The sequence below is a fragment of the Brienomyrus brachyistius genome, chromosome 4 (assembly GCF_023856365.1).
Source record: "Brienomyrus brachyistius isolate T26 chromosome 4, BBRACH_0.4, whole genome shotgun sequence".
Lineage (NCBI taxonomy): Eukaryota > Metazoa > Chordata > Actinopteri > Osteoglossiformes > Mormyridae > Brienomyrus > Brienomyrus brachyistius.
The window spans coordinates 38,230,681-38,246,346 of record NC_064536.1 but is presented as its reverse complement, the minus strand read 5'-3'; the positions used below and the strand labels follow the sequence as shown (position 1 = coordinate 38,246,346).

At 45.6% G+C, this 15,666-nt stretch overlaps 2 protein-coding genes across 10 annotated transcripts; one reads left to right on the top strand and one right to left on the bottom strand.

Moving 5' to 3' along the window:
- Positions 1-454: 454 nt before the first annotated feature.
- Positions 455-12,381, bottom strand: LOC125740751 (adiponectin-like). Of its 3 annotated transcripts, none has more exons than XM_049012360.1 (4): positions 12,331-12,381; positions 2,234-2,475; positions 1,653-1,864; positions 455-1,569 (listed from the first exon to the last, which is right to left on the bottom strand). In XM_049012360.1, exons 3-4 carry the CDS (start codon positions 1,837-1,839, stop codon positions 1,022-1,024), a joined length of 735 nt encoding a protein of 244 aa, XP_048868317.1. In that variant the 5' UTR covers positions 1,840-1,864; positions 2,234-2,475; positions 12,331-12,381; the 3' UTR covers positions 455-1,021. The 3 variants fall into 3 exon arrangements, with proteins under 3 accessions (XP_048868317.1, XP_048868315.1, XP_048868316.1); XM_049012358.1 differs by lacking the exon at positions 12,331-12,381 and adding an exon at positions 3,908-4,345; XM_049012359.1 differs by lacking the exon at positions 12,331-12,381 and having other exon boundaries at positions 2,238-2,475.
- Positions 3,470-14,759, top strand: LOC125740747 (beta-galactoside alpha-2,6-sialyltransferase 1-like). 7 transcript variants are annotated; one of them, XM_049012348.1, is made up of 7 exons: positions 7,058-9,669; positions 9,817-9,924; positions 12,058-12,429; positions 12,696-12,793; positions 13,884-13,985; positions 14,171-14,345; positions 14,434-14,759. In XM_049012348.1, the coding sequence occupies exons 3-7, from the start codon at positions 12,147-12,149 to the stop codon at positions 14,742-14,744; spliced, it is 969 nt and encodes a 322-aa protein (XP_048868305.1). In that variant the 5' UTR covers positions 7,058-9,669; positions 9,817-9,924; positions 12,058-12,146; the 3' UTR covers positions 14,745-14,759. The 7 variants fall into 7 exon arrangements, with proteins under 7 accessions (XP_048868301.1, XP_048868305.1, XP_048868300.1 ...); XM_049012343.1 differs by having other exon boundaries at positions 7,058-9,607; positions 9,817-12,429; XM_049012345.1 differs by lacking the exon at positions 9,817-9,924.
- The last annotated feature ends 907 nt before the right edge of the window (positions 14,760-15,666 follow it).

Genomic DNA, 15,666 nt, shown 5'->3' with positions numbered 1-15,666 from the left:
CCGGAGTCTTTACGCTCTGCCTTCCTGTGCCTTTTCTCTCCACAAACCTAAACCCTCACTTCCCCACTCATTTTAAGATTTTTTTTTAAAAACGAATTAATGTACGACTGTAAGAAACCGTTCTGAATAAAGCTGTCTGACTGAAAGATGCTTCGGCGGCTGCTTCTCTGGGGGCGTTTAGACAGGAGGCCGTCTGACCAGCCCTACTTATATCACCCTTCCAGGGTCGCTGCCCGACCAGGCATGAGAAGCTGCTGATTAAACTGCTGGCAGTTTAATTGTAAATACCTAGGTGCTAGTGACTGGAATCGGAGTTCAGAAAGACATCCTCCACAGCCGGTGTGTTCCTACTGTAGGGTGATGTATGAGCGACGCTGGCTGCACCGCAGAGCAGGCCTAGGGAGTGGGCTTCTGACAGGCTTCGCATCTGAAGTCAGCACACAGTGCACTTCAATTCAAGAGAGATGGCAGTTTTAATGAGATTCTGACACATCTCAATGAACAAAACCGTAAATCATTTACATATTCTATATCCGTGGCTCTGAAAAATAAGGATAAAAGCATCAACATTACTATGATGTTAGTGGCAGGGGGTTGCTGGGAGACACTGAGGGCTTGAAGCCATTGCACAGAGCAGAGGGAACTGGCACGTTCTGCAATGTGAGGCACGGGGCAGAGCTGCCAAGCGGCGTGTTCCTGACCTTTATCCGGAGCAAAAATACAGTGATATTAAAATCCGTGCTTTGCTACATGCCAACGGGTGGGTGGGCAGCTGTCAGCACCCTGAAACCCGAGCGGCTTCCCAGCATGCCCGGTGAAAAGGGGTGGGGCCGTGGTGGTGACATCATCGGTGGACGTGCCTGCAGTGGCCCGTCATGTGCACTAAAACATAGAAAGCGAGCAGAGTGCAGTACGCCCCCTGGTGTCCATGGTGTGATGTCCAGCTTTTCTTCTCCTGCCTCGCCCCAAAAAGAACCCCCCCCCCCCCATCTTCAAGACCCCCCTCCTCCATGTCCTGCAGCTAACGGCGGCGCTTAGCCAGCAAATTTGCCCTCAGGTCTGGGTAAAGCAGGAACCCGGTGAAGGTGGAATCGGCGGTGTTGTCGGTGTGGACTCCGGCCGGCCCCTCCTCACCATACACCTGCAGCCAGACCTCGTCACCCCCCACCAACCGCAGCAGCACGGACCCTGAGGCCTGGTCTAGATTGCCAGCTCGGTACTGATCCAGGCTGAAGGTGACGGGCTTGCCGCCGTGGTACAGGGCGACCTTGGTGTCCTGGCCTCTGGCGACCAGCTGGTAGTTGAAGTAGTAGAGGCCCGGCACAGCACAGCGGAACTTGCCGCTGAGCTCATCATAGTCGCGCTGCTTGTTGTAGAAGAGCTTGGCAAAGCGGATGGGCTCGCCAGAAGCTTTTACGGGTCCCACTAGTCCCACGCTGAAGGCCGAGCGGTAATCAAAGGCCATCTCACCTGGCTCTCCTTTCAGACCCGGGTATCCGGGAAAGCCGCGGTAGCCGGCTGGGCCCCCTTCCCCGGACGTGCCCACCTCGCCCCGCTTCCCTGGTACACCTGCAGCGGGGACAAGCTGCCTGTTAGTCCCATTCTTTATTACACTACACCCCCGCCCCAACCCCAAGATCCACAGCGCTCACCAGGCTGTCCAGAGTCGCCCTTCTCGCCCTTCCGACCACCCCTGCCGTCCCGGCCTGGCTGCCCATCGTGCCCAGGTGTCCCCGGGATCCCACCCATCCACCGGGCACACGGCCCATGGCTGTCGGGTTCCACCACCACCACACCAGCCCCCAGCAGCCCCACCACCAGCACCCAGATCGGCTCCATGCGCACGCCTGTCTGACCTCAAACTCTGTCCAATCAAAGACAGACGGATTACTTCAATAATTAAGTATATAAAAATGAAACAGTATTGGCTATTGGAAAGCAATGTTTCTAAGTTGTTTGTGAAGTTCAGAACATTCACAACAACGACAAGGATAATAACGATTATAATAACACAAACATCAACAACAAATTGTTATTATTTATAATAATAATGATGAGAAAATGACAGCCAATCAAAAGCACTGCTTCCTTGTCTCTTCCATGGCTGTAAACACAAATAAAAACATTAATTCCACAGTAAATAGGCAATCAAAGGTCACGAAGCCTAGAGGCTGAGCAGCCGTGTGCAGAGAGACACTCGATGCAGAGGGGGGCCAGCCGGCCAGCCTCATACCTGCCTTCTTGCGGTTCCTGGCCGCAGCGGCCCTCGATGTGCAGATGCCCGTGTCGCACTCGTCCCGGACGCCTCACATGTGACCGTCCTCGCCTGCGCCAGCCCCTTTCCACATCTCTCCCTTCCGGCACAGCCTATTAATAGCCTGCAGATGTGACAGGGCAGCTGCGCCAACTGAGCTGCCAGACAAGTGCCCCCACCTCCATTCCCTTTTAAACCTGGGTTGAGCTTCTTCACCAGAACTGTATGCAGGGGAAATGGTCAGAACCAGGTCAAATGGACATAGTTATATCAGCTTTGGCAGATAATGGACACGACAGCTATGTGCCCACAGGGGGCACCACAGCCCTCATCTCCACACAAACGTGTCTTTTTACCTTGACTGTGTTCATTACAGGATAGTTTTAACCTCCACTGGCTTGATTAAATATGTTTGACAAATTCTTATACCTAGTAAACATGCACCATATGCATCTTCAGAAAGTGGTCCTTCTTGCTGTATAGAGGATTTAAGGATTCGTGGGTTTTATTCGTCACTTACAAGGTATAGAGTCAGACCATCACGCACAGTGAAATGCAAGGTGGTCACTCTGCCATAATAAATAGTGGCAGCAGAAGGACATTAAAAGTAACAATATGATTATAAACAGACATGAAAAAAAGAAAGTTATACCGCAAGATAAAAAGGCCAGAGATGTGCACCACAGATGCAATAAAGTGTGAGATGGATAAATAAGGAGGGGATATGAAATAGTGTCAGTCAGGTTCTAAACAGACTGATGGCCTGAGGGCAGAAGCTCCTCCTGAGCCTCGCATTTCTCAGTGAGCGACAGCAGAAGCGCTTATCAGATCTGTCTGGTGAGGAGGTGGTTGTATAGGTGGGTTGCGTCCCGGCAGATTTTGGCAGCTCTGCTCCTGCATCGTCTGAGGTAAATGTTTTGCAGGGGGCCAGATCAGCATGCTCCTAATGCTCCTAAATAATAGGCTCTGAGAACGTCTTTTACGCAGCACGCCCACCTTTAATGACTGTTTCAATCATCCACCCCTTCGCGTGTGGTACTGGAGTTTATACAGACACTTTATTGGTGCCGTCATGGATTTCTGCGTGTCACATCAGAGAGAGTGAGCAGATTGTGAGGGAAGTCAAATGCACTCGAATAAACATCTGCCCTGTGCCGGGGAGAATGATCTGCATCAGTCCTGAAGAACACGTAAAATTCTGCCTAACGAAAAGTGTATTTAGCCACTTTCTGATGTAGCTTCTGATTTGGATCATGAAGCCATCACTATGGCTACACTCTCCCCATTGGGGGTTTAATTTCACGATTGTGACCTGCCTGCTGATGATGGTGTACTTCATGCTGCCGAAATCGTTTTTGCCCGTGTGGTTGGACCCTGCAGCCACGGTTACTGCGAAAACGTTGGTGTGGAAGGTGCAGAAGAAGCACTGGCCAGTGTGGGATGAAAACGCCACGGAGATCGGGGTGGAGATGCGTCGTGCCATACAGATGTTTTGGAAAATAAACAAGTTTGTTGTCCCGCCCAACATCACCCACCGCAATGTTACCGTGACCCAAAGCGACATCATGCAGGAACTGCGGACTCGGGTTCCCCTCCGGACGATAGAGCCAGGAGACGGTCCGTTCTCTAGAAACGAGTGGCAGGAGTACTTACCTAGGCGGAGTTTGGAGCAGAGTCTAGGACCTCTGAAGACGTGTGCTGTGGTCATGTCTTCTGGGTCCATCGTGAACTCCGCGCTGGGAGCAGAAATTGGTGAGTTTATCGTCAAACGCGCGTAATGACGCGGAGAGATTCCACCGTGCCGCAAAACGGCGTCTGCTGCTGGACGGAGCTGTAGTCTGTTTAAATACCAAATAAATTATTCATCTGGGTTAAAACTGCAGTGCAGGGATTCATTTCAGAGTAGAAATGTAATTTGCTTTGGTTCAAACTGTGGGTAAAACGAAGCACTTGGGTTGGTTGGGTTTATATGATTCTCTATATTTTAGAATAGCCTACTGTAATTATAAAAACACAGAAACTAACATATATGGAATTATGCAATGACCAAGAAAGTATTAAAATAATTAATTGGGGGGGGGGGGGGTGTGGCTCATCGGAAGCCAGGTAGGACAGAAAACCTACTGGATAGTACCTCTCCAGGACCGGAGTTGGAGACGCCTGGTTTAGGATGTCTCCTGGACGCCTCCCTGGTGAGGTGTTTCGGGCATGTCCTATTGGGAGGAGGCCCCGGGGAAGACCCAGGACACACTGGAGGGACTATGTCTGGAAGTCTGGGTTTCCCTGCTTAGACTGCTGCCCCACGACCCAACCAGGAAAAGCGGTAGATAATGGATGGATGGAATTGTCCGCATTTATAGCTTACACTTTCAAGTTAGTCAAATAGATAAATGACAAATAAGCAATATGTACTACAAATTAACAATATGTACTTAAGTAATTAAGATTATATAGTAGAACTGTGCTGTTAAAACAGATGTGTGAATGGCATTCCGGTGAGACATGTAGGACAGCAATGACAATAACGATGACAGTGTCCACAATAATAGTAAATTACAGGCAGAATGTGAGTGAATGGATCTGAATCGAAATACTCGATAAATAAAGCGACTCAACCAGGGGACTGATTATGACAAATACTCATGTGGGAAGGTGACTCTGCATGGATTCTCATGGCTGAACTCTTCCCCGGGTATTTTACCCATCAGACAATTTTTTCTTCTGTGGCCAGTGATGATCTTGCTGATTTTAAAATAAAATCCATTGATAGACCTTCATCAAATCAAAGCAAATCAAAGTTTATTTATAGAGCACTTTTAAACAACCAAGGTTGACCAAAGTGCTGTACAGATTTACATGGATAAAAGGAAAACAATGAAAGACATAAAATACGAAACATAAAACAGAGAACAACAGAGACAGAGAAGTCTGCCAGCTAAATTAAAAGCCATCAAGAAAAGATGTATCTTCAGGCACGATTTAAATACTTCCAGACCCGAGGCAGATCTAACATGCCATGGTAGGCTATTCCAAAGTCTAGGGGCTGCCACCCCAAAGGCTCGGTCACCTGTGGTCTTTAGCCTGGTCTTGGGGACTTTGAGCAGAAGCTGTGAAGACGACCTAAGTACTTTGGCCTGAGTGTAGAAGTGTAGCAGTTCAGTGAGATATTGGGGTGCCAGCCCATTCAGTGCTTTAAAAACAAACAACAACATTGTAACCTTCTCCAGGTCTTTGGTGGGGATAGATAGCCTTCAGCCTTTGCTATAAGTCTCAGTTGATAAAAACTCGCTTTTATATCAGTGCTCACCAGATTATCAAATTTAAAAACGCTGTCAACGGCCACTCCAAGGTTTATTATTGCTAGAAAAATCAAGGCTAGTGACAGTAACAGCCTTTGTCACCAAGCAAAACTGAATTTCCTGTCAATTTTACTGCGGTCTGAAAGGTGTCTCTTTTGGGAATTCGATCGACCCAGGTTACAGTAAATAACCTGCAGCCATAAACGCTGATGGTTTTTGCAGGTCCAAACCCGTGCTCCCCACCCACGCGAATCGGCACTTAAAAATATATTTGGTACCGAAGTACTGGCTGCAATCCACACACCCGGCATACCCAAAAGAAAGTGGGTGTTTTCTGTCACTTAAAGCAGCTTTAAAAAGCGCCGTGCAGCTGCACACATGGCTATTACCATCTATATTTACAAATTTATGCATAAATTATTTGCAGGGGTGAACATTACACTCATCTGGATCCTCCCCAGGACGGTCAAAGCACATCTGTGAGCTGCTTATGCACGGGTGACTCTCCACATTCCCCAAAGTAAAAGAATACTTACAGCCTGTATTGGTAAGCTTCAATGCACAGACATTTAGGCTCCCCTGTTTCTGTGCCACAGCACTGGCTGCTTACTGTATCGCTTCAATAAACAATCATTTATAATTAACCCCCCCTTTGTTGTGTCTAACAGACAGTGCACCTTGAGCTCCATGATATTTTCTTTTTGTTTAGCAGTGGATAATGCTAGGCGTTTCCTACAATGACTGGGAAGACCTTGGCTGATCTTACTACTCAACTAGTCAGACTTAAAATGTTTGCTAGTAAAACCAGTGAAAACCAAAATGCTCATTAGTTAACTAGTTAAAGCCCCCTTGACCTCACAATTAACTAAACACTAGGGTTGGGAACAGGGCTCAGGTGAGGGCCATCAATACTAAACACTAAGGCCTCAAACACTAGGAATGGGATGACTAGCGACACCTGCTGGCCAAGCCAGGACCACAGACAGGATAGGGCAGGAACTGGTCCTGACACTAGCTGAAGCAGTGAAAGCCAAAACGCTCTGCAGTTAAGCTAAATGCTAATCAGGAAGCAGGAAAGGTGTAGAAACTGAACCTATTGGTTATCCAGCAAGAATTTAGCCCTGTAAAGGTTTTGATGTTAACAGCCAGTTTCTTGCCCACATTCCTTGTAAAATAACGCAGCAAAAATGCATATATGCAAGTAAAACATAAAAGCAGCCTTGCTTTATTGCTTTTTCTTTCTTTCTTTTCAACTATAAGGCAACAAACTGGACAAAAGCTGAGTGAAAACTGCCAGAGGAAACGGGGATACATGCACAGTAATGCAGTTACTGTGTGAGAGAGACTGAATTGCCTCATGGAATGTGGTCTCTCTCATGCAGTAAACTTTACAAGAGAGACCAGATTTCACAGAAGAAAGAACAAGCTATGCAAGAGAGTTCAAACTCTAAGAAGGTATAGCGTTAAACTGCAATTGGATCTGTAAGCGGTCCTCCAGCCATGGTAAAAATCTTCACAGGCTCTTTTCTGCTCTCTGTGGGAGTAGCTCTGTTGCAGGCGCCCAGAAAGTCCTCAGGAGCCGCATCCCTGAAAGAGTCGAGACCGCCGGATCCAAGTCTGTTGGGGATCAGAACGGATGTGGTGGTCAGGCGACGCCCACTGGATCCCAGTCTGAGGTGGCACATCTGGGTAGGTGCGTAGTGTGGAAAGAAAATTGATGGGTTAGGATGGAAGGATCGATGACAGTGTCTTAGGCTTTAGGTATGAGGAGGATGTACAACTTTGTGTGTGTCTGTGTGTGCTGCTCTTCCTCACCACATACTCAGGGGTTCAGCTGCAGGCCATTTCAGTTGCATTAAGGGAGGTGGCCTAGCGAAACTAGAGAGTGAGAAACCTGTGGTTGAGCCTGGAGTCCATTGAGCTGCTTGAGGTGAAGGAGAGGGTGCAGGACTTTTGAGAAGGTGGTCCAAAGCTCTGAGAAGCACTTGCTATTTGCATAGAAATGATGATATGTAATTGTATTTGCAGTATTATAAGCTGCGCAATTGCAAAACATTTAGTATGCATAAGATTTAGTATGTACAACGCATATATATTTGCTAATGATGACAATAGAATTTGTAGTATTAAACAAGGGAGCTATGGTTTGAACAAAAGAGGCTTTGTGATGCACTTTGAGTGAAAGAAAGGAAGGTACTGGCTGTGCAAACACATTTTGACACATGGTTTATATCAACAGATGGTCAGGGTGACTTGATAATTATGGGAAGGAATATCTAAGGGGGTAACCAAGGCAATTGCGCAATTGATGCAAACACGTGCAGGAAGTCAAATAGAGGCTCTGATTGGGGCTCTTGAGAGACTGAGCAATGAGTCAAAGTCTTGCGAGTGTCCTGGACAAAAACCAAGATCCAGGCCTTAAATGATCTCTTGGACACAGCCATCAGCTGTGTGTCTGTCGGCAGAGGGAATGTTGACTGCATTGAGAGGTTCATTTAGCTTAGCAGTAACGTTCATGTCTCTGGTGACTCTTCCTATGAAGTCAGTAGACAGACTGGGAGAGCATGGGGGCACATTTTTCCAGCCCCCACAAAGGGAAATTCAATCTTATACAATTTATAAGGTTGAGATGGGCAGAAATACATCAAAAAGTATCTAGTTAAAAATGACAAATACTTGATCATTAAATATAATAAACTGCAATATACTGGTGTTGGAAAATGTATTTCATTAAAATAAAAGCAACCTAAAAATACACGTAAAAAAGTAATCATACACGTCAAATACATGTACCATTATAACTCTAGTAATGTGCAATATTTTCCTGGGCTGGGGCCCTGCTGGGATGCATTCTTCTATTCCAATCCAAATCAGGAAATGGAACTGGAGCTGAGACTACAACAAAAAAACAACTATGGGGAACAGAACTGGAATTGAATTTGAATTTCACGGAGATTTAAATTCCAACTCCAGTTCTATTTCCTGATTTGGATTGGAATTGATACACCTTTAATCTATACCCAGTGTTTCCCACGGAATTAATGGCGGAGGCTGGTTGAGGTGTTCGCATGAATTTCCCGATTCATCTTACAGCAGGGTGCTGCACATGCACAAACTCAAATAAGAAACTGCTTTTTACATAAACACTTAAAAAAAAAAAAAAAACACTGAACCCAGCATATAACATACGATGTCAAGTTCACCAGCTGGTTCTCCCTTTTACACAGGTTGTGGCTATAAAAACACCAGTTTAGCTGACAGAAATTAATTTTGACCTTAGGAACAAAAGTATCTAGCCTAACTTATCGCTAATGAAGGCTTCCATACATGACAAACCACAGGATGCCGCTGCCTGAACATGCCTGTTGATATGAACTAGAAAGCCACTAGCAGACTAGCAAATTAATTAGTTTCAGAGCGCAGCACTGCTGTTTGCTAATCACTGTTTTTCTGTCCTATAATGATACTCAGTGAGCGATATCTGATAGTATATCTTACTTCATATTTACCTTAAGGCAGTTTGCACCAAAGCAGCTCCTTTCCTTGGATTACTGATCAAAGGAAATCGAACTTCGCAACCATTGTTCACAAAGAGCAAGCTGAGCCCAACAGGATGTGCCACGTGATTTACTTGCATCTAGCCAATGATAGTGACAGGCTGTATTTAAAGCCTGGGGATGAAGGCTCTTAAAGTGACAAATAAATAGACATTTTTTATTAAATATGTTAATTACATAAAATACAATCTCTCAAAGTATCTTGTTACAAATTACATCTGATTTTTACCCTCGAGCAAAAAACAAATTATAAAATACTCAAAAGTAGTTAAATACATATTTGAAATACATTTAATTGAAATACTGCCCAGAACCACAGTGCTGGACAGGGACAGGCTGAGTATTTGTGTTAACAGCAACATCAGTACAGAGCTACTGATCCATGAAGAAATTCCACATGCGGTCACTCAATGGGGAAAGAGTCAGCAGAGATGTGCGATCGCCAAGGCTGGCGTGCCCTTCAGGACGGAAAGAGCAGGACGGACCTTTCTCAGGAGGTAAAGGAGGCTAAAATCAAGGCTAAAAACTAATACTACATCCATGGACTCAAATGATACAGGTAAAAATAGAGACTTGATGAAGAATTTATCGTTTAACGTAATTTACTCCAATCTTTATACACAAAACGTAATGAACTTGTATTGCTCTTTGACCATGGCTCGACCTTTTTTTAAATGGCGCTGTGTCATTTTCTATTGTCTTCCAGTAAACTTTAACCAAGCCAGCTCTGGTAAATAAATCTAGTAAAGTTTAAAAGGAAGATTTACATTTTACTGCTCAAGGACATTGTGTCACATGGAGTCATAGAGGAGAGGTAAGGAGCTAAGGAAACAAATGTTAATTACAGAAGTGAAATAAATACAAATAAAATGAAATGTATTATTATTATATTATAAAGGATAACTATAAGAAGCACAATTGTTCATGTTTCAGTTCACCGACCGGGACACACGCTCACCCGCAATCGTCTTATGGCATGCTACTGCCACCATGTGGCTCTGCTGGGGAAATGCAACTATCGTCGGTGCTATCTTGCGCTGTTTTTTTTTTTTTTTATAATCAGCTTTTTACACAGTGCCATGTCGTCGTGGGGTTCCCTCTGGGTACTCCAGTTTCCCCCCACAGTCCAAAAACATGCTGAGGCTAATTGGACTTGCTAAATTGCCCATAGGAATGCATGTGAGAGTGAATGGTGTGTGAGTGTGCCCTGCGATGGGCTGGCCCCCCATCCTGGGTTGTTCCCTGCCTCGTGCCCATTGCTTCCGGGATAGGCTCCGGACCCCCCGCGACCCAATCGGATAAGCGGTTTGGAAAATGGATGGATGGATGGATGGAATCAGCTTTTAGTGGAACCGGTGAAACAAGAAATTGCCAATTGATCAGACTGCACCTCGTCCCCCTATCAGTGAAATTTCTGTACGATGTAGATCGATCCGCGAACATCAAATGGTTGGGATACCCTATCATTTATAATTGTAATGCTCCTAGTGCGTGATTAGTGTTTTTTCAGTGTAGGATGGAGTTTCCCCAAGTGTGCTGTGCATTAGCATTTGTTACTGCACTTGTTGCCTGTTCTCCTTGCACCGTTGTTAATGGTTCCACACCTTGCCCCTCCCCATAACCCAGTTCCCTATTGTATTTAAGTGCCGCCCCTGCTCCGCTTTTTACTCAGTCGTTGTGTTCTAGTTACTGTGAGACAGTACTTTGTGTGCTTATGGTCACTGTTTGTTGTGAACTCTACTTGGTTTTCTAGTCCTGCGGTCTTTACTACGAAGCGGGGTTACTGGCTTATCCGGGTAACTTGTCGGATTCAAGGTACCACAGTTTAAAGGGACTTCATTTCATTCGTTCACTTAAATTTGCCCAGACTACCTTAAATCCGACAAGTTACCCGCGCCGATAAGCCAGTAACCCCGCTTCGTATTGCAGGCCACAGGTCCCTGTTTAGCCCAGTTGTTTTGTTGTGTTACTTGGTGGTTTCATTAGTTCATTCGTATTTCTCCCAGTTTGTTTTTTTTATCGTCGTGGTACTCGTTTAGTATTTCACCCCAGTGTCTTTGAGATGCGAGTGGACCGTCGCCTTTATCCTGCCTGACCTATGCCCGAATCCTAAGCTGCAAGTAAAGTCTATATACTAGTCATACTTTAAAGCCACAAACCGACCATTTGATGACACAACGAGAGTCACCATCAGCGAAGGCGAAAGTCCGCCAAAGCGGCTTTGACCAAGATCAGGAAAACGCGCAGAGGGACAGAACAAGCGAAAGCCCGATGGCTGACAGAAAGGACCCTTGGTCGTGATCGCCCACCTCAGGCATAGTATTTTCACATGGATGAATCGGAGTATATGAGAATAGTACGTATGTAATCCAAGCAACGCACAATAAAATCCCAGAAGATAAACATCTGTTTTACGCATCTGGTGAGGCTGTATTCTCGGGATACCCTACCCAGGTCCATAAATCGGTCGAAGGTTGGAAAATATGTGGCCATTTCAAATCACGAGTCTCGATGGAATACGACTAGTCTTTAACGACGACCGTTTTTATTGGCTTTATCTTTTACGCAGCACGCCCACTGTATTGCTTGTTTCAATCATCCACACCTTTGTGCGTCGTGCTGCAGTTTATACAGACGCTTTATTGGTGCTTTCGCGGATTTCTGCGTGTCACATCAGAGAGAGTGAGCAGATTGTGAGGGAAATTTACAAATGCACTCGAATAAACGTCTGACCTGTGCCGAGGAGAAAGATCTGGATCAGTTCTGAAGAACACGTAAAATGTATTTAGCCACTTTCTGATGTAGCTTCTGATTTGGATCATGAAGCCATCACTATGGCTACACTCTCCCCATTGGGGGTTTAATTTCACGATTGTGACCTGCCTGCTGATGATGGTGTACTTCATGCTGCCGAAATCGTTTTTGCCCGTGCGGTTGGACCCTGCAGCCACGGTTACTGCGAAAACGTTGGTGTGGAAGGTGCAGAAGAAGCACTGGCCGGTGTGGGATGAAAACGCCACGGAGATCGGGGTGGAGATGCGTCGTGCCATACAGAAGTTTTGGAAAATAAACAAGTTTGGCGTCCCGCCCAACATCACCCACCGCAATGTTACCGTGACCCAAAGCGACATCATGCAGGAACTGCGGACTCGGGTTCCCCTCCGGACGATAGAGCCGGGAGACGGTCCGTTCTCTGGAAACGAGTGGCAGGAGTACTTACCTAGGCGGAGTTTGGAGCAGAGTCTGGGACCTCTGAAGACGTGTGCTGTGGTCATGTCTTCTGGGTCCATCGTGAACTCCGCGCTGGGAGCAGAAATTGGTGAGTTTATTGTCAAACGCGCGTAATGACGCGGAGAGATTCCACCGTGCCGCAAAACGGCGTCTGCTGCTGGACGGAGCTGTAGTCTGTTTAAATACCAAATAAATTATTCATCTGGGTTAAAACTGCAGTGCAGGGATTCATTTAAGAGTAGAAATGTAATTTGCTTTGGTTCAAACTGTGGGTGAAGCGAAGCACTTGGGTTGGTGGAAATAGCGCGAGAGATGCATGACAGCCGCTGCGCGCGCCTGCGCTTCCCCGCTCAGATAAACACGACGCGGTGCTCCGGTTCAACGCGGCTCCCACCCAAAACTACAGCGCCGACGTGGGCATCAGGACAAGTATGCGCCTCGTGAACTCGCAGGTACAGTTACCTAAAGTCGTCTTTTTGTAGGTGTTAATAGACTCTGTGACTCGTCTGGAACCCTGATAAGACCAGGAGGTCTGTGTATGTATGGGGTCGGGTGATTTCAAGGAGTCGGTGGCTGTGTTCGGAATATCCAGTTGTATGATTCTCTATATTTTAGAATAGCCTACTGTAATTATAAAAACACCGAAACTAACATATATGGAATTATGCAATGACCAAAAAATATTAAAATAATTAATTGGGGGGAGGGCAGCTCTTTGGGCTGGGACACAGAAGGTTCAATTCCCTTAGTCTGTAGAGTGATCCCATCACTGGGGACTTGAGCAAGGCCCTTAATCTCTATTGGAGTTCCTACAAATACTGAGCACTCTTATACTTTGTATCAACTCTAGATTACTTATAGTACCTAATTCAGTGTAAGTGCTATGTAAATAATTGTGCTATATTGTTAAGAAGATAAGATATTTACAAATGAGAGGAGGCCATTTGGCCCATCAGACTCGTTTGGGGAGAACTTAACTAATACCTCAGACTTGTTAAAATCTTATCCACCTCTAATTTAAAGGAACCCAGGGTTTTAGCTTGCGCTACACTAGCAGGAAGACTATTCCATACTCCAACTACACGCTGTGTAAAGAAGTGCTTCTCAAGTTCATTTTTAAATGTTCTCCCGCTAATTTCCACTTATGGCCACAAGTGCTAAACTAATATTGAAAAAGCCATTTGGCTGAATAGGACTCAGACCCATCCCAATATTTTAGGAATATTGACAAGGAAAGAACCTACTGCCACAGTGTGTGTTCAGTGGAGAAATACAAAGAATAAAGTTAAATTACAAGTGCACGTATAAAATATAATTATGCATATGTGGATACAGAGATACAGAGGGCCAATTGTATTACTAGCAAGGGAATCAACTGATCTTTAACCATCCAGGACAATAAGCATGTATACTGTTTGCTGATTATTCACTACAGAGAAACACACATGTATGCTGTAACTAACTGGTTGAGATATTAAGGTTGCCGGTACTTCTGGTGAATTTCTCAAGAGCTTAGTGGATTTTCTTTCTTCTGCCCCAAAGGTTCTGACTTCTAATCACAATGGATTCCTGACAAATCCCCTATACAGCACAGGTGTCCTTATCATGTGGGACCCCTCTCCCTACTCCAAAGACCTCTATGCAGTGAGTGTTACCGAACACCCCCATCTTGGACTGTCCATGGCTCTCACTGTCTGCCTCCATATCAGCGTCTGTGTTCAGGAGTCTTCACACCTCACACCGTAACATCTCGATTTGCAGTGACCCGTCTGTGAGGTCACAAACCCTCATCTTCGTCTCGGTAAATCGTAGCTTCTCTGCCTCCGCAGTGGTATAAGAATCCAGACTTTAACTTCTTCCGGACGTACCTGCAGTACAGAAAGCTTCACCCGGAGCAGCTGTTCTACATCCTGAGTCCGAGCTTTCAGTGGAACCTGTGGGACATCATTCAGGAGAACTCCCCAGTGCCCATTCAGCCCCACCCCCCGTCCTCTGGCATGCTGGGTAAGTTAGCTGTTAACCAGACTCCAGTACAGCACTAAACAGAGAGTCGCTGGGTAATGCATAATCACTTCCCATTTTTTCTCTGAAGGCATTGTGGTGATGATGAACCTCTGTGAGCAGATCAGTGTGTACGAGTTCCTGCCGTCGCGCAGGAGAACCAGTCTCTGCCACTACTTTGAAAACATTCATAATAAGCAGTGCACTATGGGACACTACCACCCCATAACCTTTGAGAAGAACCTCATAAAGCGACTCAATCATGGGACTGATTATGACATCTACTCGTCTGGGAAGGTGACACTGCGTGGATTCTCACAACTGAACTCTTCCCCGGGTATTTTACCCATCAGACAGTTCTGTCTCCTGTGGGCAGTGATGATCTTGCTGATTTTGAAATAAAATCCATTGATAGACTATTGTTGTTGTTATTATTAGGAAAACCAAGACTAATGACAGTAACAACCTTTGTTACCAAGCAAAACTGAATTCCCTGTCGATTTTACTGCGGTCTGCAAGGTGTCTCTTTTGGGAATTCGATCGACCCAGGTTACAGTAAATAACCTGCAGCCATAAACGCTGATGGTTTTTGCAGGTCCAAACCCGTGCTCCCCACCCACGCGAATCGGCACTTAAAAATATATTTGGTACCGAAGTACTGGCTGCAATCCACACACCCGGCATACCCAAAAGAAAGTGGGTGTTTTCTGTCACTTAAAGCAGCTTTAAAAAGCACCGTGCAGCTGCACACATGGCTATTACCATCTATATTTACAAATTTATGCATAAATTATTTGCAGAGGTGAACATTACACTCATCTGGATCCTCCCCAGGACGGTCAAAGCACATCTGTGAGCTACTTATGCACGGGTGACTCTCCACATTCCCCAAAGTAAAAGAATACTTACAGCCTGTATTGGTAAACTTCAATGCACAGACATTTAGGCTCCCCTGTTTCTGTGCCACAGCACTGGCTGCTTACTGTGTTGCTTCAATAAACAATCATTTATAATTAACCCCCCCTTTGTTGTGTCTAACAGACAGTGCACCTTGAGCTCCATGATATTTTCTTTTTGCTTAGCAGTGGATAATGCTAGGCGTTTCCTACAATGACTGCCAACCTTGGGAAGACCTTGGCTACCACCTCATAAAGGAGGCACCTCCATCTTCATACCGCAGTCCCCCCCCCCCCTTTATTTCCATTGCCAGTCCCACAGTAACTGTGAATTATTTATCGCTTATACATACAGGGATGAAAGTAAAACTTATTTGCAGATTAAACGTTAACAAGTAATGATCTGAAAGCAGAGGATTCAGATGTAC